This window comes from Sander lucioperca, chromosome 4 (genome assembly GCF_008315115.2).
Source record: "Sander lucioperca isolate FBNREF2018 chromosome 4, SLUC_FBN_1.2, whole genome shotgun sequence".
Taxonomy (NCBI): Eukaryota; Metazoa; Chordata; class Actinopteri; order Perciformes; family Percidae; genus Sander; species Sander lucioperca.
Genome location: NC_050176.1, coordinates 37629181 through 37656514, shown reverse-complemented (window position 1 = coordinate 37656514; position 27334 = coordinate 37629181). Strand labels below are relative to the sequence as shown.

The window sequence follows — 27334 nt, the reverse complement described above, 5'->3', positions numbered from 1 at the left end:
CTTTTAGTGTGTTGTCTTCTTTTCTATGAAAGAGCACTTCTGTTTTACCCCACCAGGTGTCGACTGACGGAGAAATTACCCATCTAGCTGGAGCGCCATCTGACTGTGACTGCAAGGTACTATACCACAGCTACTTCTTATATAGATAAGTTGACGCTGAAAGCTGTCATTTTTCCTTTTCCTTCCTTTTTATATCTTAATTTCATAGCTTAATCTTGATTCGCTCATAATAGTACAGCTGTGTAGCAGTCAGAGAATTATGTGGATTAGATGATATAAAATATTTGTCATCTAATCCCAAAACAATACAAGACAATGGTGCACTGACTGCAGGTAGTATCTGATCAACATTAATATATTAATCATAGAATAGTATGGAAAAAATTTAAGAGAAGAGATTCATGAGAATTTCTTCTCCTGTCGAATTTTGGATGGCGCCCAACTCTCCTCTCCACCCTCCATGAAATAAGCCAAGCTGAATTATTCATGTAATGTTATTCTCTATCTCTCACTTCTTTTCTGTCTTTCTTTTCTACTTCTTCCTCTCCCACTGCCTGCCTCCCTCTGTCCTGCAGAACGATGCCAACTGTGACTGCTATCAGACGGGAGATGGCTACGCTAAAGACGCAAGGCTTAATTGCCCTTCCTCTTTAGTGGTGTCTCCGGATGGGACACTGTACGTGGCTGATCTGGGAAACATCCGGATTCGAGCCATACGATGCAACCAACCACCTACTGGTATGAGTATACAGAACACACGCACACATACAAAGTGGACATACTAAGGTTGTTTTTTTGGGAGGGCCAAAATATTAGAAAAAAAAAAATTAGATTTAAGACCCAATTCACCATTGTTGTACGTCACCCTATCTGTTGCGATAGACACATTATGGTAGAGTGCATGTAGTGTTGTGGATATGCAGGCCATGATGTGTGTACACTGTAACATGGAATGTGGACCACATGCACTCATTTTTGGGCCAGAAAGAATGTTTGGAAGAAATAGTAATGTTGAATTCTGTAGCTGATTCAGATGAGTTGTATTCACTACCCAGTGGAGACAGAAAAAGCTGGGAAATTTCTGGCCAGGGTTTTATACAAGTTAACAGGAAACAACAAATAAACAAAAGCTGAGAAACACATTCAACAAGTCTGTCTGAGTGAGTTTGCGTGGACTTAATACCGTCTGCTCCATCAAGCAAAGGTGCTTCGATTAATTAAGGTGTGAACCTGTGTCAAAATGTGAAATGCTCTACAGATGCTTCAATGTTCTTTGAACAGTGGCTAGACTAAAGCTTAGATCGGGCCCAAAAAATCAAGCCCGACCCTACTCGAACCCATGCACGTTGTGTCTGAGCCCGGCCCGGCCTAACACATCAACTGTAATTATGAGCCCAAGCCCGATTTAAACCCGGCAAATTTTTTAATAAGTGGGCCGTTATAACTGACGTTCTCAACTACAATTCCTTTTACCTGTGGGTAACAGATCAAGGCAGCAACCTAGTCAAAGCCCTGGAACCATATAGAAGACTTTCTTGTCTCGATCACCTAATTGATACTGTCCTTCGCCACGGTCTGCATGCCGACACACTGGCCGACAACGCGATGGATATAGGAGAGACCATATCTGCTGCTAAAGGACTCGTGAGATATCTGAAACAATCTGGCCTGGTTGCGCAATTATCCAAGACAATGCTACAGATGGGAGAGACACGATTTAGCGCAGTTTACCTCACACTCAAGTCAGTGCAGGTCAGGACATATACCCAGAGCTACAGGAGAAGCTGGAGAGGCATAGCTTTCTCCCCACCCAATTAGGCTAATAAAGTAATGATTAAAAAAACACAAACCAGAGGACAGTGGCGGGCCGAGTTCGGAGTCGGGGAGAGAATCTAAACTCTAGGCTAGACAGCATACACTGGAAAGGCGAACACATTAAAGAGGGTGAGGGGTACTACAGCAGTTTACTCCAGACCCTACTGAACTGTACATGGTCTCACAGGCTAAATGATGAAAGAAGCTTTAGGCTCTGACTGCTGCAGTGTACACAAGCTGGTTAGCACAACTGTCCCAAATATTTCACATTATAGACAGCAGTGGTGGAAGAAGTATTCCGATCCTTAAAAGTACTAATACCACTCTGTAAAAATACTCTCTACAAGTAAAAGTCCTGCATTGACCATGTTACAAAAAGTATCATCAGAGAAAATGTACTTAAAGTATTAAAGGTAAAAGTTCTCAATGCAGACAAATCCTCACATTTTAGAAACTGGAAACGATCAAAACAGGCGTGTGTTTAATGGTCTAATCATTTTAGCTGGACTTGTAGGATATTGTTGATTTCCTGTCATATGAGCACACTGAAACAAATTCCTAGCAACTTGCACCGAGTTGTATGGCAATAAAGTATTGAATCTATATATTTGTGGGTATTTTAATTCATAATAAAACATATTTTATTAATTATTTATTATTATTAATTTATTATATATTAATACAGAAATCACAGTGTATCCATCTGCTTGTCTGTGTGTCTCCAGGCTCCCTGGCTTCAGGTCCCAGCTCCTATGAAGTGGCCTCTCCAGCCTCTCAGGAGCTCTATGTGTTTGATGGGAACGGGACTCATCAGTTCACCATGTCTCTGGTCACTGGAGACTATAAATACAACTTCAGCTACAGGTTGGTTTGTGTGGAAATGAACACATATTTGATTTGGGGTGGGGAAATAGAATTTAATTTTGCAGTGAAAATGAGTGCAACACATCCCCTGTAAAGGTTTTTTTTTGTGGGCAGTGGTGGCCTAAAAGTCAGAGAAGGTTCAATCCCCAGAACGACAGGATTTTTTATTTATTTTTATTTATTTAACCTTTATTTAACCAGGTAGGCCGTTGAGAACAGGTTCTCATTTGCAACGGCGACCTGGCCAAGAAAAGCATAGGCGTGCAAGACGACAAATAGTTTCACATTCAATACAAATAGTTTCACAGAATACAATATGCTACATAAATAGGGTTAGGGTGGGGAAAGTGAAAGAACAGCGCTTGTCCCTCCTTCATAACCACCACTGAGGTGCTCCTGAGCAAGGCCCTTAACACCTAAACTGCTCCAGTGGAGCTGCTCAGTGGCCAGCAGATCAGACTGTGGTTGTACTGAGCATCTTCCAGGTGTCAATGTGTGTTACTGTTACTGTGTGAAATGTGGTCAGGTGGTTCCTACAAAAGAGAGGCTTCCTCTCAGTGAACCTTCCCTGAATAAATAAAAGGTTTAGTTTATATCAGTAAGGGAACTTGTGTTTCTTGTCCGTATTTGTAACATCTTAAATACTTACTCTCTTTGTTTCTCCTCCTTCTTTTGAAACTTAACCTATATTTTCACTTTGTCATTTTCCACCCTCCATTCCTTCACTCTCAGCAATGAGGAGGATGTAACCGCGGTGACAGACAGCAGCGGGAACACCCTCCGCATCCGTAGAGATACCAACAGGTTGCCTGTACGTGTGGTCGCCCCAGACAATCAGGTGAGATGAGCAAGTCTTTTGCCATGCTGCCAAACTTGAACTTATTATCAAAATATCTGTTGATTAAAAAAAACTGCATTCGGCCAACCACTAATTCTTTTTTTAATCATTATTTTGAAAACAGTGTTACTTCTCACAATTATTTTTTTTTTTTGACAACAACACAATATTTATCGAAATAAACTACTACTATACTGATGTTAACGGTCTGAGGCGACGGCTCCCATGAAGTAGGAATCTGAACATGTGGCTGTTTGTGTTTTTCGTTTGTGTATAGGTCATCTGGCTGACCATCGGGACTAATGGAGGTCTGAAGAGTCTCACGGCTCAGGGTCAGGAACTGGTCTTGTTCAGTTACCATGGCAACAGCGGTTTGCTGGCTACCAAGAGCATCCAAATAGGCTGGACTACCTTCTATGAGTGAGCAGCACTACTGTGTTTATAGTTGAGTCCCTGTCTGCACTGCTGTGTGCTGATGGATGGAGGGACAGTTGGATTTATTTATTTTATCAAAAGCCATCTACAAGTATATTTACCATGTGGTAAATATACTTACTGAGAATTATATTAGCTCCTAATGGTTTTACAGCATTGAAAAAAAACTTCTTACAGAACAGCATCACATGTGATCTACACCATCTCAAACCAGCTCAACATCTGACATACACTCCTCTCCTCCACTGTTTCTACACGTTTATGTCTAGAGACAGAAAATAATTGAAAAGCCTAGTTTCATGATTGACTTCCTCTAATTAGATTAATAATATTTCCAGATGCTACCTGCTGCTGGGTGGATCCAGTTTTAATTCCACCTTCTCTAAAATTGCTGTTTCCCTGAGCTGCTGTAGCACATTCAGCTGTAAGAAACTGTGTGTGTGTGTGTGTGTGTGTGTGTGTGTGTGTGTGTGTGTGTGTGTGTATGTGTGTGTGTGTGTGTGTGTGTGTGTAGATTCATATTTTTTTACAGGGTTCCATAAAGCACATTACATTAATAGAAACTAATGTCCCTTTATTCGTCCTTCCCTGCGTCCTCACTGTCCTTGTAGCTATGACAGCGAGGGTCGTCTGACTAATGTGACCTTCCCCACCGGTGTGGTGACCAATCTCCACGGCGACATGTCGTCAGGGGCTGTTGCTGTGGACATTGAGACGTCAGGGAGAGATGAGGACGTTTCCATCACAACCAACCTTTCATCAATAGACTCCTTCTACACTCTGGTGCAAGGTAAGGCGCTTACACAAGTGTGTGTGTGTGTGTGTGTGTGTGTGTGTATGTATGGAATGCCTTTGTAATGTAAATCACACTGTGTGACATTGTTCCCGTAGAAACGAGTTCTGTGTGTTCTCTATTCAACATTTTTCAACCCATTCCGATACCTTAACTTGAATGCCGGCCGATACGGAGTACTGATATGATTGCTATCATTGTTGTATGGCCTTAAACCCTTTATGATACATGAACAAAACACAGAGAATGAATGCCATAGAACTTTTTTTTATTATCAAGTTTGACAGTCAGTCATAATGGAAAAAGAACATAAATGAACTACTTTAAAGTAAAACATTTCAGGGGTAAATTACGTGGTATTGGATCAATCTTGCGTACTTGCCGATACCGATACCAGCATTTAGGCGGTATCAGTAGCTGTTTTCCGATACTGGTATTGGTATCGGAACAACTCTAGTCATAAGTGTATTAAATGTTTTTTATTTCAATTTTAAATCTTTTGAGGATAGACCTGAGATGAGGAAGTGAGTTAGGGATTGATCCGTCAATGCATCCTCTCAGATAGACTATTCTAGATTTGAGTGGGAACTGCAAAAGGAAGAAAAAAAGTTTTCACCATCCTTATGATCCTTCACATCAGATATCCCGCATAAAAGGCAGCATTTGTTTGGTTCATGTGTCCCGAGTGTGAGGGAAAACAGAGTAGACGCTCCCTCACAGCAGAGCAGTTATTGATCAGAATGTAATAAGTTATTCAAAGCCATTGACAAGTGTAGAATTCCTCTACATCAATACATGTACATTATTTATTTGTTTCGCCTCCTCGCTTTCATCTAAACTGCCCAGTTTGCATATGGTCTAGGTAAAGTGAAATCACATTGGGAGTAGGTACAGCCCAGAAATGGCAAACAAGGTAATGTAACTGCTGTATTTTGTCATTTTGATGTTGTTGTTGATTGCTTTGTGAAAGCAGGAGAACATGTTGGTAATGCAGGGCTTGCCAATGATGCTGAACAAGGAAAAACAATGTTCATCCCAATGCATTATCATGTTCTGTCTCTCCCCATTCATAACATATTGTACATAGCCTTTCTTTAGTGCTGCAAAATTGATGTGGGTGGGTGGGAGTGAAGGATCAAATCCGCCCAGCGGATCCACCCCATAATATTAAACCACAACATGCAATCCCCGTCAAACAATGACACAGTGGTTTCTGTTTGCAGGAATCACATTTTGGACAGCTTTAAAAGGCAAACCCTCCTGTAATCCTTGGGGTCAATTCGACCACTATCAGTGTTTAAATCCTTTAAAAAAGGGCCTGTCATCATTTGTTTTGCTTCATATTGAATGACTTTTCCTCATTTAAAGGGTAACTACCGTTTTTTTTTTCAACCTGGACCCTATTTTCCTATGTTTTTGTGTCTAAGTGACTGATGGGAACAACAATCTTTGACATTGGTCCAGTATTTAACAAGATCGCTGCAGTCGGCAGCAGCGAAACAAGCTACAATGTAAGTACAAAAGTGCCCGTTTTGCCACTGAAAGGCTCAGATTATTATTCTAAGTGTCTGACAACATTATGGACAGGATCCCTACAGAGATAGACCTTAAAATCTCTTTGAGACCTTTCTGTTTAACCAGAAACAGCTCTGAAGTCGCTAGTGCTAAATCCACCAGACTCTATTTAAAAAAGCAATACTTTTAGCGTGTATAGAGCCAGCATATTTTCACATGTAAATCGGTAAACTATGTGTTTATTTCAACCAAAACTACAGTTGTGATGGTTGGAACAGTGGAAAGACGACCCAAAACAGCTTTTGATGGGATCTTACTCTTTAACAGAAAGGTCGACCTCTTTAAAAATCCTGTCCATAATGTTGTCAGACACTTACAATATTAATCTGAGCCTGTCAGTGGCAAAACGCACTTTTATGAACGTAAATACAAGCTGGACAATTGCCCTATTAACTTACATTGTAGCTTGTTTCGCCGCTGCCGACTGCAGCGATCTTGCTAAATACTGGACCAGTATTAGACACAAAAACATAGGACAATAGGGTCCAGGTTGGAAAAAAAACAGTAGTTACCCTTTTAATGAGGACAACTAGGTTAACATAAAATTAACATGATGATATATTTTTAATGTCCTGTACACATTTTGTACGCATCAGTGTTCCTTGGGATCAATTTAACCCCAGGCTGTTTTAGCTGTATAAAACATATAGCAATTATGAACATTTTACACACTTTTGTTAGGTTTGTTTTGGCTGATGTTAAGGTCAGAATCACATTTAATCTTTTAATTTAGGGCCCTAACCTGCCATAACCAAACCTGTAGTAGTGCGGAAACCCCTGATATGTCCCACAGCGTGAGGGAGGGGACATATTGTTCCTGACAGGACATTGATACTTCACACAAAACAGGGGAGGGACAAACATATAAAAGCTTGCACAGCAGCTTTCTTAACCGTTTCTCTTGGTGCTCTGTGTGCTCTCTCTTCATACTCTCTCCATTGAAAATGACCTCTAAGCAACGTTTTTTGAATGTTGAGAAGGATCATGATTATGAGGCGGCCTCCTCTGATGAGAATGAAATTATTAGGGTCTCTCAACCACCAGCAGATTCTGTTCTCTTTAGCCTCCAGTGGACATGTTACCCTTCCAATTATGGAATGGAATGGAATCATGGTCCCTCTCCCTACTTGAAGTGTATTGGGAGAGTTGAAAAGACTTGGATGGGACCCACTTGCAAGTCATAGTTGTCATATGTTTTATCTACAGGGGTATTTAGGTAGTCAACAAAGAAAGTAAAATGTCTATAGCCTAGAGAGCCTCTAGCTCTTTCTTACTCACACACACACACACACACACACACACACACACACCAGGGCTCCAGACTGTGACCAAATGGTCGCATTTTGCGACCAAAATTTGAGAGTGTGCGACTGAATTTTACATCCAGTCGCACATGTGCGACCAGTAAATTTGCCCCCTTTTTTACACGTTAAACGTTGAAATTTCGGTACCTGAGAGCGTGTAAGCTCAAGCTTATCTGTCCTCTCTGAAAATTGACAGAGAGCGGAGCTCTGACACAAACACACACACGCATAGCTGCGGACGGTGCAAACTATGTCGGCTCTGCAGTTTTGTTGAAGTCACAGTGAGTCACGGAAATGCCGATAAAGTGGTTTCAAGTGTGGTTACAGTTTTTCAAAACTTCACGCAAACAGCGTTTACTGCGATATGATATTAATGGAGAGCCGAAAGCGGTCGCGGTGCTGTTGACTTTACACTTCCTAAGCAGGCACAACAGTGGTTCTGTGCCCTGGTGAATGACTGACAGGCTGAGGTTGTAAGGCAAGGCAACTTTATTTCTCAGCACCTTTCAGCAACAAGGCAATTCAAAGTGCTTTACATGAAACATTAAAGAGCAGTTAAAAACGGTCATGAAAATAAAACAGGCTAAAAAAGAATATACAAATACAAGAATAAAAGTTACAGTGAGTAAGAAATGAATAATTATTCAATTTAATAGGTTGTAGGGATGGGTTTGGGAGGAGAGAGGGAGGGGTTTTATTTTTATTTTTGTTTAATTTCTTTCAAGTGTAACATATTCTAATAAAATAACATAATGTTCTAAGTACATAGGATAAATAGGTTTGACAATATTTTTTACAACTGAAATAATTGTTTTGTAATTATAGAGGGAAAGTACCAAAAAAAAGGTACCGTTGGGTAACGGAACTGAATTTCAGGTATCGGTACCGATATTGGTTCAGTAGTAGCCTAAACAATGCATGTTTAATTTTAAGTTGAAATCATTGTAATTATAGACTAGAGCTGGTATATATATTTTTTTGTTTTTGTTTTTCATGACAGCGATGGTGCTGTCGGTTAACCTTCTATGTTGCATCTTCAAAAGTGACACTGAATTTGAAACAGCACATTGTAATTTCTGCATCTATTATCAAAGTATTGATTAGTAATACAGTGGAAATTAGTAGAAATGTGAATATTTGGTTAGCATGTTGATTTACGGTGTGTGCCCCTACATTTTCAGTTGGGGGCCACTGTGCTCCTAGTGAAAAACATTAGTCTGGAGCCCTACACACACACACACGCACGCACGCACGCACGCACGCACGCAGACGGCCTTCACCGAGGAGGGACAGAACAACTTCCGGTTCAGCCGAGGACACGAGGAGTCGAGGAGCTATCAAATAAGGGCTATGAGAAGCACCTAAAATGTCTGCTGTGAGAAGTCTCTTGATACTATGTTTTTGAATAAATTTATGATAATTGTCTCTCTGTCTTTCTGTCATATAGACCAGCTTCGTAACAGCTACCAGGTGGGTAATGACCATTCACTGAGGGTTATCTATGCCAATGGGATGGACACACACTACCAGACAGAGCCCCATATACTGGCAGGTATGCAGTTTTGAGCACATTACCCAGAATATATAATGTGGACTAATCAGAGGTGTCATGTCAAAAGGATTATGTTACAGATTGGTTGACATTGGTTAAATTACTTTAGCTTGCTTTACACTATGCAGTATGTGTATAGGCTATCTTCGTGAACAGCTTATGAGTTATAAATTGCTCAGTACGCTATGTATCAGATTTCCATATAAATGTGTTAAGCTAAGAGTTTTTGTATCACAAATGCAGTGGCCTGGAAATGCAGTGTCCTTTTCAGCTCACAGTTTGATTTGACACAATAGGATTTGGTTTTCTCTGAGAGTATCAGAAAATATCACAATAATAACACAAAGTATCACATGTTAACAACCCTCTGAGGACAAAAGACACACCGGCGCGTCCAAACGATGTTTGACAAAACTCCTACTCAAAAAGTGATATTACAATATCTCATTTCAGACATTTATCTACTATTTCTATCATATATTACAGTACTTTGTGAACCTAAGACTTTGGTAAACTCATTTCAAGCACCAAAACAATTCATACAACACATCAGAAGTTTTGAGATTTGAGGACTTTCAAAAAGCCAACATCAACGTTTCAGCTTTAGCACCAAATTATCTCTTTACACATTGTGGGCGCCACTATACGGAAAGCTGAGTTTGCTCTGAACATTTTGATATGAAACACATTGGGATCAATTATGTGCAAAATTTAAGAAATTATGTGAAAATGCCCTTAGACCTCAGAGGGTTAATGCCTTTGATCTGATCATCTTTCAAGTCGTACCAGTGTTTTCACACTTTTGTCCATTTACTGCAAATCTTTTATATTTGTCTTTGTTTGCTGACTATTTTCCAATGCACCGCAGTAGTGTGTCTATGTTTTTAGATAGCCACTGGTTTGCATTCATGACAGTACAGTGTAAAAAACGTATTGCATGTACTGTAGGTCATCTGTCATAATAAATATGTCATTTTATCATTGCATGGTGATGAAGTGCAGACTTTTAGGATTTACAAGCCTGCATTAGCAGCTGACCTACCAAACTGCAGCAATATAACATTCACAACAATAAATACAGAAGTGATGCTTACAGTGATTAATGAGCAACTCAAGTGTCAAATCTCTGCAGGCTCATTTTCATGTAATGGCCCAAAGCTAAAACACTACAGCATGCTTTTGAACATGGTTAGTAGCAGTTCAAATTGATTGATATGATATGTGATTTGCATTAAATGGACTACATTAAAATATTTAAACCATATGCAAAGCCCATCTTGAGATCTAAGTCAGAGTCCTCAGAGTCTGAAGTGGACATTAAAGACATTAAACCTTCCGGAGAGGCTAATGGTTCCGTAAATGATCAAAATCCATGCAGACATGTACTATGTAGGGCTGGCTATCGTTTAAAGAATTAGGATACCAATACCCTTAAAGTGATATCGATACCAATAGAGTACTTCATGTGATACCTTTTTTTTTTATTCATTTGATACCCGTCATGTGAATGGAAGCACACATTTGCGTAACATGCCTCCATTACTAGCTGCTGCAGTATTGGGCCAATCACATGTCGCATTAAATTGAAAAACGCTTGCGGTGATTGGCTGCGAGCAAAACCACACAAGTAATCATTTTTTTCTGGATCTGAGTACAAAAAGGATCGGATGCAGGTATTGTTTGACAAAAGAAGTTCCAATACTTCTTGGTACTGGATTATTTTGCCCAAAGTATTGAGTACTGATACCCAGCCCTAACTATGTTGCACTTGATAAAGAAAAGAGCTCAGTAATATATTACTAGCATGATTAGGATGATCTGCCATGCACTATAAAAAAGTGCAGCTTCACAGGTAGTGCACAAGGTACAATACCCAGGATATTGCAATGAAGTTAGAAACAATCTAAAAAAGAGCAATAGTTTGATTTCCTTTACAGGGAGTGACTCTTGATAATTATCAAACTGTCAAATAAACTAAGCATTCAGCAGGCTCCACTCTAACATTTACACACACAGCAGATGTCATGCGTGTAAACAGCACATATTAATTCACTGCTTGTTTTGCTTTGCATATTCTGTTTTTGTTTTTTTCAGTATGGTATTGTTGGTATTCATGTATTTTTCATTTCCATTTCTAGGTGCTGCTAACCCAACTGTGGCCCGACGCAACATGACGCTGCCGGGAGAGAATGGCCAAAACCTGGTGGAGTGGAGGTTCAGGAAGGAACAGACACGTGGAAAAGTCATTGTCTTTGGTAGAAAGCTCAGGGTGAGTGCTCTCCGTGAAAAGTGAACAATAGAAAGCCTTTTCATCACTGACTGCTGGCATTATTTCTTAAATGATAGAGAAAATAGGGTTAGACTGACATGCATGTTCTTTCATTGAAAATGGGATTTGGCTTAGTCCATGTTGTCCAATGGATAGGGACCAGTTTAATTAATCATGTATTTATTGTATAAATATATGATTACTATCACAGGGATAGCACATACTGTATAGACTAGCACATTCACACCTACGGACAATTTAAATTCACCTGCATGTGTTTTGACTGTTTGAAACCCACACACAGACGGTTATAGAACATACCGTGCACTGCACACAGTGTGGCCCCAGCTGGACATTAGATGTAAATCCAACACATTATTGCTTTAATGCAACACTGCTCACAAATCACTGAGTCCTATGACTCCTCTCATTTTGTCCCCCTCTGTGAGCAGCTTGATGTGGGCTACATAGGGGTTTGTTGTTGTTCTGTGACTGTTGTTCTCACAAGCTATTTGAAGAGAAGGAAGGGACAGTGATTTGTCTGCAGCGCTTGAATATTACATGAAGTGCTCTCTAACTAGCCCAGTCTAATAGGAGAAAACTCACACACAGTCATGTGGCCTCTGGAGAGTTTGATCCACACAGCGGTGCCATTCTCAGCATGGTCCAATAAACCCTAATGAATGTAACAACATGGGTGGTCAACTAGTGGTAATGGGGAGTGTTGTATTGTGAGCTAGCAATAATGAGTTGCAGGCAGATGTGGTTTTAAAAATAGGTGTGCAAAGGTGAGCATAAATACAGTTTACTGTACGTGTCAGCTACATGTTTGTGTCATGGTTATGAGAATTTGTCTTCACTAACACAATGGCAGTCCAACTGTGCTGCAGCAGCAACAAGATGTCAATTTGAGGCATTAATGATGATGGGGTGATTGTGGGGCTGGATGAACAGCAGTGAACTTGAGTCCAGCCATTCTGCTAAATGCTAATATTCATACTGTTTTTATACGGTGTGTTAACCCTATTGAGGAATGTGCATTGAGCACAAGATGCGAGTGAATGGGAAACTGCATGGTAGAGCAGCTTGTTGGATGAAATAATGAAAACGCCTATTGTCAGAGTGTCAACGGCGCCAAGTTTTATGAGATGAATTGAATGAATGTAGAACAGTAGTGATGGATTTTTAATCCTGAGATGTGTTAGTTTATTATTATAGTATTTTTTATTGTCAATAATGTATGGGTGAAAGACATACAGTGGATTCAAACTATGATGCAAAATCAGTAGGGCTGTCTCGAATATTATTTTTTGTGCTTCGAAGCTTCGGTACTAATCAATCGCTAATATTAGGAGCTTCTGATCAGGACTCAGCCGGCCAGCGTGCAGTGGAATTACCCACGGGCGTACTATTTCTACCCTCATTAAATCGCCTGAACGACAGCCGGCTGCTGCAGTATATCCACACGGATGTCTACGCATCAGACTGCTTTGTTATAACTCGACATTTCCCCCTTCTCTGCTGAGATGGACAGAACAGCGCTGCATGAATTAGCCAGCGGCTAGCAGACATTTAGCTGCTCAATCCCGACAAAACACCACAGAGAATTTCAGCCTGCATGCACATTTTTTGAAAGTTCATTTCCATTTTTTGAGGATTCTGATATTACAGTTTTGAAAGAAAAGAAAAACAATATTCAAATCCCTAAATTGAAAATCGAACACCTACCCAATGAACCACTATGCGAATAGTCCAATATTGAGGGCCAGCCTTAAAAATCAGTAGATAATTCATGGGCTTGGTGCTCTTTCTTACATACGAGGACCCAGAAAGGGACTACAGTGAGAAAAACCCAGGATGTGCTGAACTTGGCTTGAGATTGGGTTGATGACCAAACCTGTAGTTTTACAGTAAATACACCCCAGACATTCATCCAGTAGTGCCTTTCCATTCCAGGTAGTTAGGTAAAGTGATCTATGCAAAGGGAAGTAGGACTATCAGAGAGTCCTATGTGGTACGTTGAAATAGAAGTCACGGTGTGCTCCGCTCCATTATGAACATGACAGGCCATGCCAATCTGCAAAATGATTTGTTTCCCCTGATATGGTGCAGCTCACACTCTGCATGGCTTTTGGCTGTTATCCAGTCTTGTTTCTCCTCCAGCTGGCAACAAGCCACCGTCCCAATAGTCTTCTTCTCTGGCCCCTTTATTCATGTCGCTGCATTCGACTGGTGCTAATTTGCGAATGAATGAGTGGCTAAATAAAAAGATGAGGAAAGTGACTCTTGAACATTTTCCAGCAAGACTCTCTCTTTAATGAAACAGGTCTGTAAAACAATCGATTGGCTAATTCTTAGTATGTCCCCTTGCTTCAAGGAGTCATAAGGTGAGTTTAGCTCTGAACCTGGGTTATCTGTCTTCGTAAATCGGAGGTTGAACAAACAGCACGTCATTTAGAAAGCGCTAAAGAGTAGCCAGCTGGCTCTGTGATGCTACAGTGTTTTATTGGTCTTGGATCAGAAGTTTGTTTTAATTCACTGACTGAGGTGCATATGTTGAATTGAACAGCCAGTTATTAACAAGAATTTAATAATTTAACAGCTGGGCTTATTTATTGTTTGTCTGTTTAGCCAGCTGGCTAATCCTTTATCCTGAAGCATTCTCATTGTTATATTTATCATATCTTATTTTGTGGACCAATAATTTAAAAGAAGAGAAAAGCAGACTTTGTTGAGTCGTTGTCTGTCCCCTGTCACTCTGTTGATTGGTCGGTCTGTCTGTCTAAATTGTCAGGAAATTAGCTGGTTGATTCCCTCAGGTTTTGGTAACCTTTTGCTCCATCACTGGAGCAAAGTTTCATGATCTGAGCATGGTCGTGCTACCCAAAAGATCAACATCTTTATCAAGATCATTGATCTTTACATCAATATGAAATCAACATTGCAGCATGTAGGGGCCTTTAACGGCCGTTATGATTTTAGTCATGTTCACACTTTGAAGGGAGCAGGTAAAATAATCAGTGTCAGATAGCATTCCATGTTTCAGCTGAGCAAAGATGTATATGATCACAAGAGTTTCTTTATTCATAGGTTGTTTGTTTGTCTCAACCCCTTCAGGTGAATGGTAGGAACTTGCTGTCTGTGGATTACGATCGGTCGCTGCGAACAGAGAAGATTTATGATGACCACAGGAAGTTCCTGCTGAAGATCATCTATGACACGCAGGGCCATCCGACACTCTGGGTTCCCAGCAGCAAGCTACTGTCAGTGAACTTGACATACTCCAGGTAAGTGCTTCTATAATGGGGCAATTTGTGATTTTAGGGTGTCCTTCAACTACTTCACTCAATTACAGAAAGCTGTAACGTATAGGTTAAAGACTTGATAGACTAGTGCCACTGGGCTCTGAAGGAAAGTCCAACAGGGTCTCAGTTAATAAAAGGGTCTACTGTATGCATCGGATGGATGGATGGATGGATTGATGGATGGATTGATGGATTGATGGATTGATGGATGGATGGATGGATGGATGGATGGATGGATGGATGGATGGATGGATGGATGGATGGATGGATGGCAAAATCTTAAAAGTACTGGCTGAGCACAGTCACATATTTCTCCATTTTTCCAGATACACTCACTGGACACTTTATTAGGTACACTAATCCAATACAAAAGCTCTGCCATGAATTCTACTCTCACGAAGCTTAAGTTCAATTTTTTCAATTAAATAAAAAAACAATTAAACTCCACACAGAGGATGGAATCTAGTACTCAGCAGTGCATACTTGCCACTGTGCCACCAACTAGCTGTGGCACTAATACAATGACATAGGGTTGTTAATTTATCAATTGACAGTGACATGGCTTGAATGGCCACATATTAACCGTGTGTGTGTGTGTGTGTGTGTGTGTGTGTGTGTGTAGTACTGGTCAGGTGACAGGCCTCCAGAGGGGTCCAACCACAGAGAGGTGGGAGTACGACAGTCAGGGAAGAATCATCTCTCGAGTCTTTGCTGACGGAAAGACGTGGAGCTACACTTACTTGGATAAGGTACAGGAGGACACACTGAAAGCCATGCACACACACATCACTAACTACAGTATACACAATACACAACGGAAACCATTTAGTTTGACAGAATTTCACTTCAAAGGCTTTAATTAGGAACAGATGTGTGCATGTATCATCGTTGTATCATCACTGTGTGAGTATCAATCTTTATGTATATTCTGTGTAGTTCATGATGAACAAGACAGAAAAAGTCTCCCATTTTTTTTAATGATGTAGTGCTGCAAATGCATTACCTGTGTTATTACAGCATACTCAGGAGAATCAAATACCACACACGCATGCTCACACTCTCACACACACACACACACACACACACACACACACACACACACACACACACACACTCTCACACTCTCTCTCTCAAGGAGGTACTGTGATAGAGATGCTGCTCAACTCTGCAGAGACATGATGAAAAAAAAAGATAAATGACATGCCAAAGTACAGACACAGACACACACACACACACACACACACACACACACACAGTTTGTTCTGGGTTGTTTTTTTTTCACACACAAAGCAAGGTTACTGCGTTTGCTATAAATTCTGGTCAAAGTAAGCAACACTAATTGAGGCTTTTCCCTTGAGTAAAATGTACTGTCACAAAGTTAGTGAGGATAACAACCAGCCACAAAGACTGTACTTACTTACAAACAGACAGCTCACTTCCTCTAGAGAGAGGAGTTTCATAGGATGTCATAGTTTATATAGCTTGGATTTTATAGCTAATTTAGCACTGGCTCTTTTCACTTTATTTCAATGTGAATGGAACTTACTGGATGAGGACGCCAATTAAGTCAATAAGCTATCAGTGTGCATTGAAATGGGCAGGCTTACAGTGACATTGGATGGTAATTCAATATTGTGTAATGACAAAGTAGCATCTGTTAATTTACACTTGGAAATTCTGAGTTTTTCCCAATGACCACAGTGCTCCCAGGGGGTACAGAGAGACATTTCACTAGTGAAAATAGATGGCTTTAAAATGTATGACTTTCTTGTACAGGGCAATAAAAACTCTCTAAGCAATAGGTCAAAACCTAGTATATGGCTAGACCATGTAAATTGTTACAGGGATAGTCAGTGGTGGTGTTTACAATGCATCTGTAGTAGTGCTGACCACATATGCGATATGAACATGCGCAATGAACACATCGCAAAAGACGCGATAAATAAAAATGATTTTATTTAGGAATGGGTACCGAAACCTGGTATTAAACGGGCCCGGGGCTAAGACTAGTATTTGTCATCATGCTGCAGCCTCTCCCTGCTCTGTGTCAGGGCATGTATGAAGCCTAAGGGCCCTATCTTGCACCCGGCGCAGCACGGCGCAAAGCCTGACGCAAGTGTCTTTGCTATTTTAAGACCGTCCAGTGCCCACGTCGTTTAAATAGCAAATGCACCTGCGCCCATCTTTGCGCCCATGGGCGTGCTGGTCTTACAGGGAGTGTTCAGGTGCATTCTTGGCGTATTGCTATCTTGAGGCAGCAGAAAGTGATCTCGCCATTGACCAACAACAACCTGGTCTAAAGTCAATAAGGGACTGTTCGTTATTTAATTAAGGGGCCACCGGAGGAGTTTTGTGGCCTCTAACCTAAAAAGACTTGACCCTGCCCTCGTCAGTAATAATTTTCCTATGACCCTCCAAAACAATTTGAAAAAGTGGCATGACCCTCCCCTTGCGTGCAAGTTTGCACTTAGCAAAAAAGTACAGACACCATTTGATTTTTACAGCCATGACGTACAGGAGTTAACCTCTGCTTTCTCATCTTATACATCCCACTCCTCTGTTATGGTGTGGTGGCCATTTCAGTAGATTTACAAACACTAACATTGTTGTGGAAACACAATAAGCATGGAAACTAAATGCACACTTCATGCATTACTGCATTACTTCAAATACTAAGTTACTCCTCTAGTAAACTAGTATTCATATGAAATAAAACAATAAAACATTGAGACCATTCAGCAAAGGACGCTGGGATATAACCAATTCAACACTGGTTGCTTGTCACTATCGTCATTGTATATTTTAGCACATAGGTAAAGCTGCCGAAGCTGAACCTTATATTCTAAAACACATATGTTTATTTTTAAAGTTTTTAAGTTACATTGTAACAATTTAACAATTCGCCTTTATGAAATCCAATCACGGCACGGCTGTTTTGGAACGCAATAGACAGACGCTTAAATTCAACTAAAATGTAACAGTGAACAATCAGTGTTGGACCTACATTCTGTTGAGATGCCTCTCCAAACGCAGAAACCAAGCGCAGTCACACCATAAAACGTTAAGACACGTTGAGAAAAAAGATCCGTATTTTGCTATAATCCAATGATTAATTATATAGCTAGAAAAAAAAAATATCCCATCTATTTGGTTTTCTAAACGGTATTCTATCATTATGACAATACAGGAATAGGTATTCAGGAAAAGTCAAGGCAGGAGTGAAACATAGCGATATATATTTAATGGCGTGGGCTATGGCGATTCTAGTGTTAAAGTGCCCATATTATGAAAAAATCACTTTTTCTGGGATTTGGGGTGTTATGTTGTGTCTCTGGTGCTTCCACACACATACAAACTCTGAAAAAAATCCATCCATGCTGTTTAGAGTGAGATACAGTTTCTGAATGTGTCCTGCCTTCAGTCTCTGGGTGAGCTGTTCAAAATCGGCACGGCTTGTGACGTCACAAGCCGAAACAAGCAGGTGTCAGGAAAATGTCAACTATTGGTCAATTTAAGTGTTGGAAAAATTACTAAGGCTGTTGTTCTTGTTTTTGGTTGAGGACAGTCTCACATTGTATACAGTGTACGTTCTTCTTGGAGCCAACATCATAGAGAAACTGTATCTTAGCATCTAAAGAATCGACTGCACCAATTGTGGTGGTTCTACATGATCAATACCAATGACTCATATTTCTTAGGTAACTGCTGACAGATATGGCTCATATAATAATTAAAGTAAATTACCAAATAATATGTAGGAAAAGTAGATTAATATAACAAAGCACGTGATTAGTTATAATAGACATTTTGATGATCTAAATAAGTATATTTAAAAATGGACCTGGAGGCAAAAAAAGGGAAAACAGAACCACAAAACTATAAGGAAGCAATTCAAGAAAAAGAAAAATTGTCTTTTCTTCTTGGTCATTTTTGAGTGGCAGTTTAAAAACATGTTAGCAAGACACTAGTCAATAATGAATAAAACAGGAGAAACTGACAAGGGGAGAAAGGACTGAAATAAAGACGAGTGAAAGAGAAAGAAGTAGACAAAAGATGAAAAAACGGGGGTAAGGGAAGCCACAAAACAAGGGATCTGATGAGGAGAAAAGAGATCATTCCCCCCTGGTGAATAAATGAGCCATATTCTATTACTCCATGTGTCACTTTGTGCACACTCTCGTCTTCTCTTGCATTAGTTTTTCATTCACTTCCTTCCTCCATCTGTCACTTTCTTTCCTTGCTGAAAATTCTTCCTGGAAGCCTCTTTGGGAAACAGTGTCAAAAAGCAGTATTCATCATGCACAGTGACACACAAACAACATCATAACTGCATCTATATGGATACAACATACTGTAATTTATGGTGAACACCATGAGCGCAGTTGAGTGGGCGGTATACTCATGTATTTCGCTGATACTACAGCAAGCAGTGTAATCATTTCCAGCTGAAACCCAAGAACATACCTGCAAACTAGTTGCTTTTCGGCGAAAATTGCCGTTTTGAATGGGAAAATGTCATCCACGTGAATCGTGTAGATCCGAAGAGTTTTTATTTTGGTGGGGGTCCGAGACCCGGTGCTAATATGGCACCGGTGCCTTAACGACCGTTATCTACCGGACCGAATAGCAACGCGGATTTCGGTGCCTTATTTAGGTGCCACTTAAATGCCTGCGCTTCTCTCTGATGCTCCGAAAACGGACGTTAGAGGGAACTGAAACATCGCCGCACGGGACGCTAGTTAGTTAACACTACACCTGACAGCAGCTAACGTTAGCCTACCGTTAGCTAGCAGCTGGAGTAAACACGGTTAAAAGTGTGACTGTATTTCACTGGAGAGGATCCAACAGTCTGTAGCTGCCGGTCTGACAAACAACACAGATGTTGTGTTCACTTGAAATTCGCCATGCCAGCGTCGTGCTGCATTCAAAGTTGTTGTAAAATACCTTTTTCCCATCCATTGGTTGATTTTGTCGCTTAACAGGAATTTACTGGTGAAATAAGTTACTGTTATAAGTTATTGTTATTCCATTTTTAATAAATCATTTAATTTTGACCTTGTGGCCTTAGCAATACACAAGCCGTTCTTAAATGTCGCCGACTGTTTTTTTGGGCTCCTTTTTTTTTTTTTATTTTGTAGATCAACTTTTTATTGTTTTATATTTTTGAACAGACAAATACAATTGAACAAGATGCTCCTTTTTTATATTATATATATATATATATATATATATATATATATATATATATATATATATATATATATATATATATATATATAATGTTTTAGCACCAGGAAAATGTTGTGTTTTCCCTTTATTTTCTTCTGTGGTGGGGGGGGGGATGATGTGTCACCTTTTTCAGCTCTTCTGAGTTTGCAGGTATGCAAGAAAGAACAGTCAAATAAATACAAAGGTCGAAACCAACAAAGATGACATATTTGGGCGATATAAGTTTCAGACATAAAAATCTAAATGAGTCAACAATGCAAGAATTAGTCATCTTCCTGGCAACACAAACCCAATGTCATGGTGTATAAAAGACATAAAACACTAATGCACAATCATACATTAAGTTCATCAGTTTAATTCAGTGAAATAGTTTAAAGCAAATGTGCAACAAAAAAAAAAAATGCACACAAAAAAAACACACTATCACTTCCTCATGAGCCAGTTTAACAGACTCACTCCTCAGACCGGTTCAGTTGGAGGTCAAGGTGATCTTTTCTGCCTGCCTGAGGCAAGGAGCACACACCCAGGAGAGCTTATGGCTTTTTTCACATTAAAACATCTCCCAGACAAAGAGAGTTGCTGCTGTCCCTTCTGATAGATTAGATCTGCATTCTCCTCACATTTCAGATTATCATCCACTACTAATCTACTACAGTGCAGGAGGGTCCCAGAGGATTTGTGAAAGTGATGGCTTTGTCTTTTGCTTTGGACAACTGGAGGAAATTGGTGTCCCATTATTCAACAAAGGAAATCCAGTTTCCCTTATCCTGTAGAAGAGCTGTGCGTGCTAAGTCTCAGGCCCCAACGCCGGGCATCCTAGTTGAGGAAAAATGATGTTATAGATCTATGTCCAGCAGGTCTTGTATTATGTTTTAGTGTGAAAGCTATTTCCTTGACCTGTGTCTGCTTATTTTTAGAAATGTTGGGCTTTTTTTCCTGAAGGTTGGTTGAAAATTTGCAGGCCATAGCTGCCACTTGCTGCTTTTTCAAAATCGTTTCATAACTGTCCTTCTTTTCTTTGTGTGAGACTGTTCAAAAACATTCCCACCTGTGGTCCCGTTCACCAACCTCACAAAAGCACAATCACCAGGAACCGGCTCAGTCAAATACGTATTAAGGCCCCTGGGGCTACTTTTTGTATTTGTTTTCAATGAGAGTGAAGCGTTTTGCTCACAACTTTTGCGTTGCTGAGTGTGTGGCATATTTTACCCTGAACTCAACTCAACTCAAAAAACACCTGATGTCATTTAACTCCACACCAAAATAATGTTTGTTGGTTGCCCAGGAAGAATAACAAAAACCAAACTTTATTCTTAATTGTCACATACACACAGTATAATGTAGTGAAATGTCATATGCTGTTTAACCCATCCTAAGTAGGAGCAGTGGACAGCTAATAGCATCCAGGGAGAACCTTGGGGTTCAGTGTCTTAATCAGGGACACTTTGACATGTGGCCAGAGGAGCCTGGGATTTAAGCATGGTTATGGGGTGACCACTCTACCTCCGAGCCACAAGCCACCCAAAGACGCAACTGGTCTGATCAGGGCATCTTCAACACGGAAGGCAGTGTAGTGCGCCTTGCATTTTACAACCAGCAACACGCTCTGTCCGATCGCGGCCTAATCTATTATGTAGTAAGCTGAACTACCAAGTCCAGTACACGTCACTTTTTCAAAAGCCAGTTGATGACCTCATAACAGCCAGTCAGATACACTTGCTTCAGGGAATTGACCATTTATAGAAATTGATTATACAACAAAATTTGGTGAAAAATGCTCTGCTTTTTGAAGCAGCTACTCTCCTTAATAGACCAACTATATTGCCAGAGAAGAATGTCAATATTGGATGATTTTGCAAAACCCCACAGTATGTCATATACAGTAAATGTAGACGGTCTATAGGTCTTGATGAAGCCATGCTTACTGTAATTGGTCCCACTCTTACTTTACAGAGAGACCTCAGACTGATGTTGCTGATGGTACTCAGTCAAGCCATCTAACCATCAGAAATGGGTTGCCACTTGGGTCTATCATTGGTCCATTGCTGTTTGAACATAAATTACATAATTCTTCCTAATCAATACTTTAATGTCCATTTTTATGCTGTTGATACAATTCTATATGCCCCAGGCTCCACCCTAGCCCATGCTCTGACTCATCTTCAGTCTGCCTTTGATGCTTTTTCAATTATCACTCCTTAATCACAGACTAGTTTTAAATGCAAAAAAGACCAAGTACATGGTATTCTCAACCTAAGTCAGTAATTCTGACTTTCCGGCCATTAAAACTCTAAATGGTGTCCATATAACTCTTGCTTAGTCATACAAATACTTAAGAATCTGGCTGGACAGCAGACTGTCATTCAAGATTCGTATTGCTTACATCCTTAAAACCATTGTGCAGTCATCCTTCATTTCTATCTTTGACTATGGTAATATTCTGTATTGTCATGCTGCCCAATAACACTTCAGTTGTGTATTATAGTGCATTATGCTTTATCACAAATGACAAATTTCATACTCATCATTATTCTCTATCATCATTTGGATGGACCTCTTTACAGTCAACAAAAAATAGCCATTTCATGTTTTTCATTTATAAAGCTCTACTGTTGAAGCTTCCAAACTACCTTAAATCTCTTCTTTTAAATCTAGTATCTATAGTACACACAATCCAGTAAGTACTTAACCTTATATCCCTCACTTCTGCACCTTTTAAATGGAATGAACTGCAAACTTCCCTCAAACTAGATTCTTTTATTCCCCTTGGAAATTTAAAAACTTTATTATCTGATGTTTTTTACAATTTTTTTAACAGTTTTTTTATTCATTCTTTTTGTGGTAATTGTGTTTATATATATATATATATATATTTATTATTATTATTATTATTATTTACGTTCAGTGCCTGCAAACTAAGATCTGCATGAAAGTTTGATGTGCTACATGCCCACCGCCCTAAACTCCACATCCTTTCTTTCCACTTTGCTGCATGAAGGGCACATTACGTCCTGCATTGGCATCAAACCTTAATAGAACATGACTCTAGGATACTGGGCTGAAGAAACACATACATGAACGTTCAATCTTACGTTATCCTTATTGAAATTGACGATGGCAGAAAGAAAGGCGGCATAGTGGGGGGATGCTGTGGCAGCGGTCTTGGTAAGAGTAAATCAGCAGATTAGTCCACCTGATTAATTGTATTTGTGTTAGATTATGATTGGATGTTACCATTCAGCTGGTAGCCAAGCAGCTGATGAATGAGCCTGTGATAGTAAAGCATGAATGAAGTAGCTGATGCCAGCTGCCCAACCTAATGCAATGCTCCATTTTAGATTACCTTAAATATCTGCCAGACACCTGAAGGGTTAAAGGCCTTATTGGAAAAAAGGGGGCAGTCCATTAAGGGCCATAAAAACAAACAGTGCTTAAAATGTAGGGTGAGTTGTCTAACTCTCATACATGTGGGACACAACCCCACCAGATGGCACAAACATATCAATATATTCATCTAATAAATGCTAATTGAAAGAACTGTACTTGATTTCCTCATTTATGTATAATGTGGACTGATGTGGATGTCCCACAGTGTCAATACATCACATGTAAGGTTCATGACATAAACACCACTTTTGTGTGTAAGGAGCTACATGTTTGATTGAGTGATTATATATATTTGCCTATCACTATAGTGCTTCCCTGATATGATGGAGGCTCCCCTCTGCCCCCAGTCATACCAATATGTATATTATTATTTTTCTACTATTTATATATATATATATATATATATATATATATATATATATATATATATATATATATATAGTAGAAAAATAATTCTTCTGCTCGTGTCTTTTACTGCTCTGATGGCATGTTACATGTTTCCCTGTGTTCTGCCCTCTCTCTAACAGTCCATGGTCTTGCTGCTGCACAGCCAGCACCAGTACATCTTTGACTATGACTCTGGGGACCGTCTGTCAGCGGTCACCATGCCCAGCGTGGCTCGGCACACCATGCAGACCATCAGATCCATAGGATACTACAGGAACATCTACACCCCTCCAGAGAGCAACGCCTCTGTTACTGTGGACTACTCTGAAGATGGACAGGTGTGTGAGTGCGTGCATGTGTGTGTGATAAAACTGCCATTCATATCACTTGATAGAATTGTCCCTTCTTTAAGTTATTTTCCTCTTTTTTTACAGCTTTCAACAGCTTTCACACCACACACTTGAGTTATAAGTGTTGAGTTATATTTGAGCAGAGATTGTAATTCTACAGTAGCCTACAGTCTATTGTTTTGTGATTGCAGGGCAGCCGAACATTTGCATCTCAAGTGCCACCATGGTCAATTCTCACAGTCATGATGAATCTTTAGTGTAATGAGTCTGATCAGTGACCCATTCATCTGATCATCATTGTAATGATATTAAAACTGAAGGGCTCATCTCTAGTGTGTTTTCTTTCTCTGTCTCTCTCTCTCTCTCTCTCTCTCTCTCTCTCTCTCTCTCTCTCTAGCTCCTCAGAGTTGCCCATCTAGGGACTGGCCGCTGTATACTGTACAAATATCGCAGACAGGTATGTGATTTTCTGTTTTTACGGAGTTAACATAATTAAAAAAAAAAAAAAAAAAAATATATATATATATATATATATATATATATATATATATATATATATATATATATATATATATATATATATATAAAACAAATCTATAAACAAATCTAAATATATATATTTAGATTTGTTTATATTTAAGTACATTTGTAGTTCATTAGTAATAAAAACAATGTTTTATATTTGTAACAGTTATCACAGTCGTATCATCCTATCCCTTCTTTGCAATGAAAATTACTATTAAAATATGTTTTAAATTATGTAAGTACAAATTTTATATTTATAGAAAAGATCGGACTATTAGATTCATGTATAATGTGTTCTGCAATTCTAATTGTCATTTTCTGTTAAGTCAATCCACATATGAATAGTTGCATATTATAATGCAACTTTTCCCTAAGATGCTGAACAGGATAATCAGATATAATATAGGGAATAAATGGAAAGAAGATGTATTTTTGCACCGAGACTCAAGTTTTTTCGTGTCCCATAAGCCCTGGCAGGGAGAGATAGATACAGCCCGATCCGTGAACAACACAGTCAGGTGAACTCTATGAGAGTGGTGAGGCGTGATATGCATGAGCAGCAGCTGCAGCAGCTGCAGCAGAGACAGCAGGCACTTTGACAGCTTGAATAGACTACTCAAGTTAGTTGATGGCAGTCATTAAAGTTAACTGATGGTGACGCTGATCCAGGATGAATGGGATGGGATGTTCTACAAAGTCCAATATTGTAAACACATACTGCTCTGTTTTAATTGTCTGATCAGAACAAGCTGGCAGAGATCCTCTATGACTCAACACGGGTCAGTTTCACGTATGATGAGACGGCTGGTGTGCTTAAGACGGTCAACCTGCAGAGCGAAGGCTTCATCTGCTCAATCCGGTATCGCCAGATCGGCCCGCTGGTTGACCGGCAGATATTCCGCTTCAGCGAGGACGGGATGGTGAATGCACGCTTTGACTACACCTACGACAACAGCTTCAGAGTCACCAGCATGCAGGCTGTCATCAACGAGACACCGCTGCCAATCGATCTTTATCAGTTTGATGATATATCTGGGAAGGTGGAGCAGTTTGGGAAATTTGGAGTCATCTATTATGATATCAATCAGGTAAGACAGGATTGGCTGCACTGATGTATATTGTCCTTAAATGATGGTTAAGTCAGAAAACGTACCTCCTAAATCTTGATAAGGTGCATCAGTCGTTGAAGTTAGAGGTGATACTTTGATTTAATCAGGCATTTAAAGGGACAGACAGTGACAAATCACACTCAGAACGTTAAAGTGAATAAATGATCTATTGTTAGGTGTGTGTACTTTGGCATCACCCACAGCCCTCCACCTCCTGATTGGATGGTGGCTAGTGACATAGTGACATCCCAGTAAAAAATCTTAATTGTGTGACTTTACTGTTTCACCCTCCCCAGTCCTTCCAAACTGAGATTTTTTTTAGAGCTGCACCTGGCATCAAGGGTTAGTCAGTGGGGTAGGAGATATGGCTAGAACATCATACCAGAACATTTCTACAGAATGATATATTTGACAGCAGATTTAAAATACATCCCTCAAGAACAGTGATCAAACCTATTCAGATTGTTCACGCTGCAAAAAAAACATGTTCAATTTGCACGGGACTAGTATTACCAAGGGACCTCATGGGATTTAGACATTTGCGGCAGAATTTTTACTTGACAAAGTACAGACATGGCAAAATCGCACGGGATTAAGATCACAGACGACCAACCTAATTATTAGAAATTACTAGAGGGCCCCAGGCTATACTAGTCCGGTGCGAATAGACCTCGATAAATCAAATGCACGTGTAAATGTTTGTATTGGAATGAGAACACTTGAAAGATGAGAAGAAGAAAAAAGTAATGGTGACTTCTTCTTCCATGTTATCCATAACATACAAGCCAAAAAACCTAAATTTTAAATCTTTATTGTATTGCACCAAGTTGGAAGTAGCAGCAGGTAATCTCCCTCCGCAGGTAGTGGTTAAATAAGCAGCGTCAACAGGCTATTGGTGGACTACACAAACCAAACATTTCTTAAATGACAACTCCGTAGGTTTTAAAAAGTCTAAAAAAAGTCTAAATTTTCTAAATCAAAATTTTAGGTCTGTTGGGTTATGGTCTTAAATCATTTTAAACAGGTCTTAATTTTCCTGCGTCAATGTAACGCTACCTCTAATGCTCACTAAAATGTTCCCCCAGCGCTTTAGATTGTTTTTTTTTTTTTTATTCTGTGGTGTTGTAGTTCTTTCTGACGCTAGTCCAAACATAACTTTGCTGTATTACGACTACAAATGAGAAGAACATGCAACTTATTTTGCAGCCAATCGTCCTATAATGCCAATGAGGAAAATGGGTGATTGTGTCAGACAATGTTTCTAGACAGAGATCTGACTTTGTTGTTGATGTCGTGATATAGGTCTTAAATTTCAGTCATAATGGTCTTAAAAAAGGTCTTAAAAAGTCTTACATTTGACTTGGTGAAACCTGTAGAAACCCTGAGAAATCTCAAATAACTGTTTTAGGTCCAAATTTAACTTTCAATCTGTTTCTTAGGAGTGATTCTGAGAGTCTTGATAAACAGGCCCTGAGCTATATACTTGGATTCCTAAAATACAACTGGTCTCTTTAATGTGTTTGTGTCTACAAAGCAGGGCAAAAACACCTCCCTGAATGGCACTTGTTTAATATTACTGCCCATGTCCTGTCTGGTC

General features: G+C 39.7%; 1 protein-coding gene across 11 annotated transcripts in view; it reads left to right on the top strand.

The window, feature by feature from the left end:
* Positions 1-27334, top strand: part of LOC116046942 (teneurin-3) — a 293082-nt gene that overhangs the window by 253293 nt on the left and 12455 nt on the right. For all 11 annotated transcript variants that reach the window (XM_031295419.2, XM_031295418.2, XM_031295417.2 and 8 more), the window contains 13 exons: positions 57-116; positions 576-738; positions 2541-2679; positions 3412-3517; positions 3795-3937; positions 4564-4742; positions 9072-9176; positions 11315-11445; positions 14563-14732; positions 15373-15499; positions 23894-24091; positions 24501-24560; positions 25372-25716. In XM_031295419.2, coding sequence (XP_031151279.1) covers positions 57-116; positions 576-738; positions 2541-2679; positions 3412-3517; positions 3795-3937; positions 4564-4742; positions 9072-9176; positions 11315-11445; positions 14563-14732; positions 15373-15499; positions 23894-24091; positions 24501-24560; positions 25372-25716 — 1926 coding nt within the window. The remainder of the gene's footprint in view (positions 1-56; positions 117-575; positions 739-2540; positions 2680-3411; positions 3518-3794; positions 3938-4563; positions 4743-9071; positions 9177-11314; positions 11446-14562; positions 14733-15372; positions 15500-23893; positions 24092-24500; positions 24561-25371; positions 25717-27334) is intronic.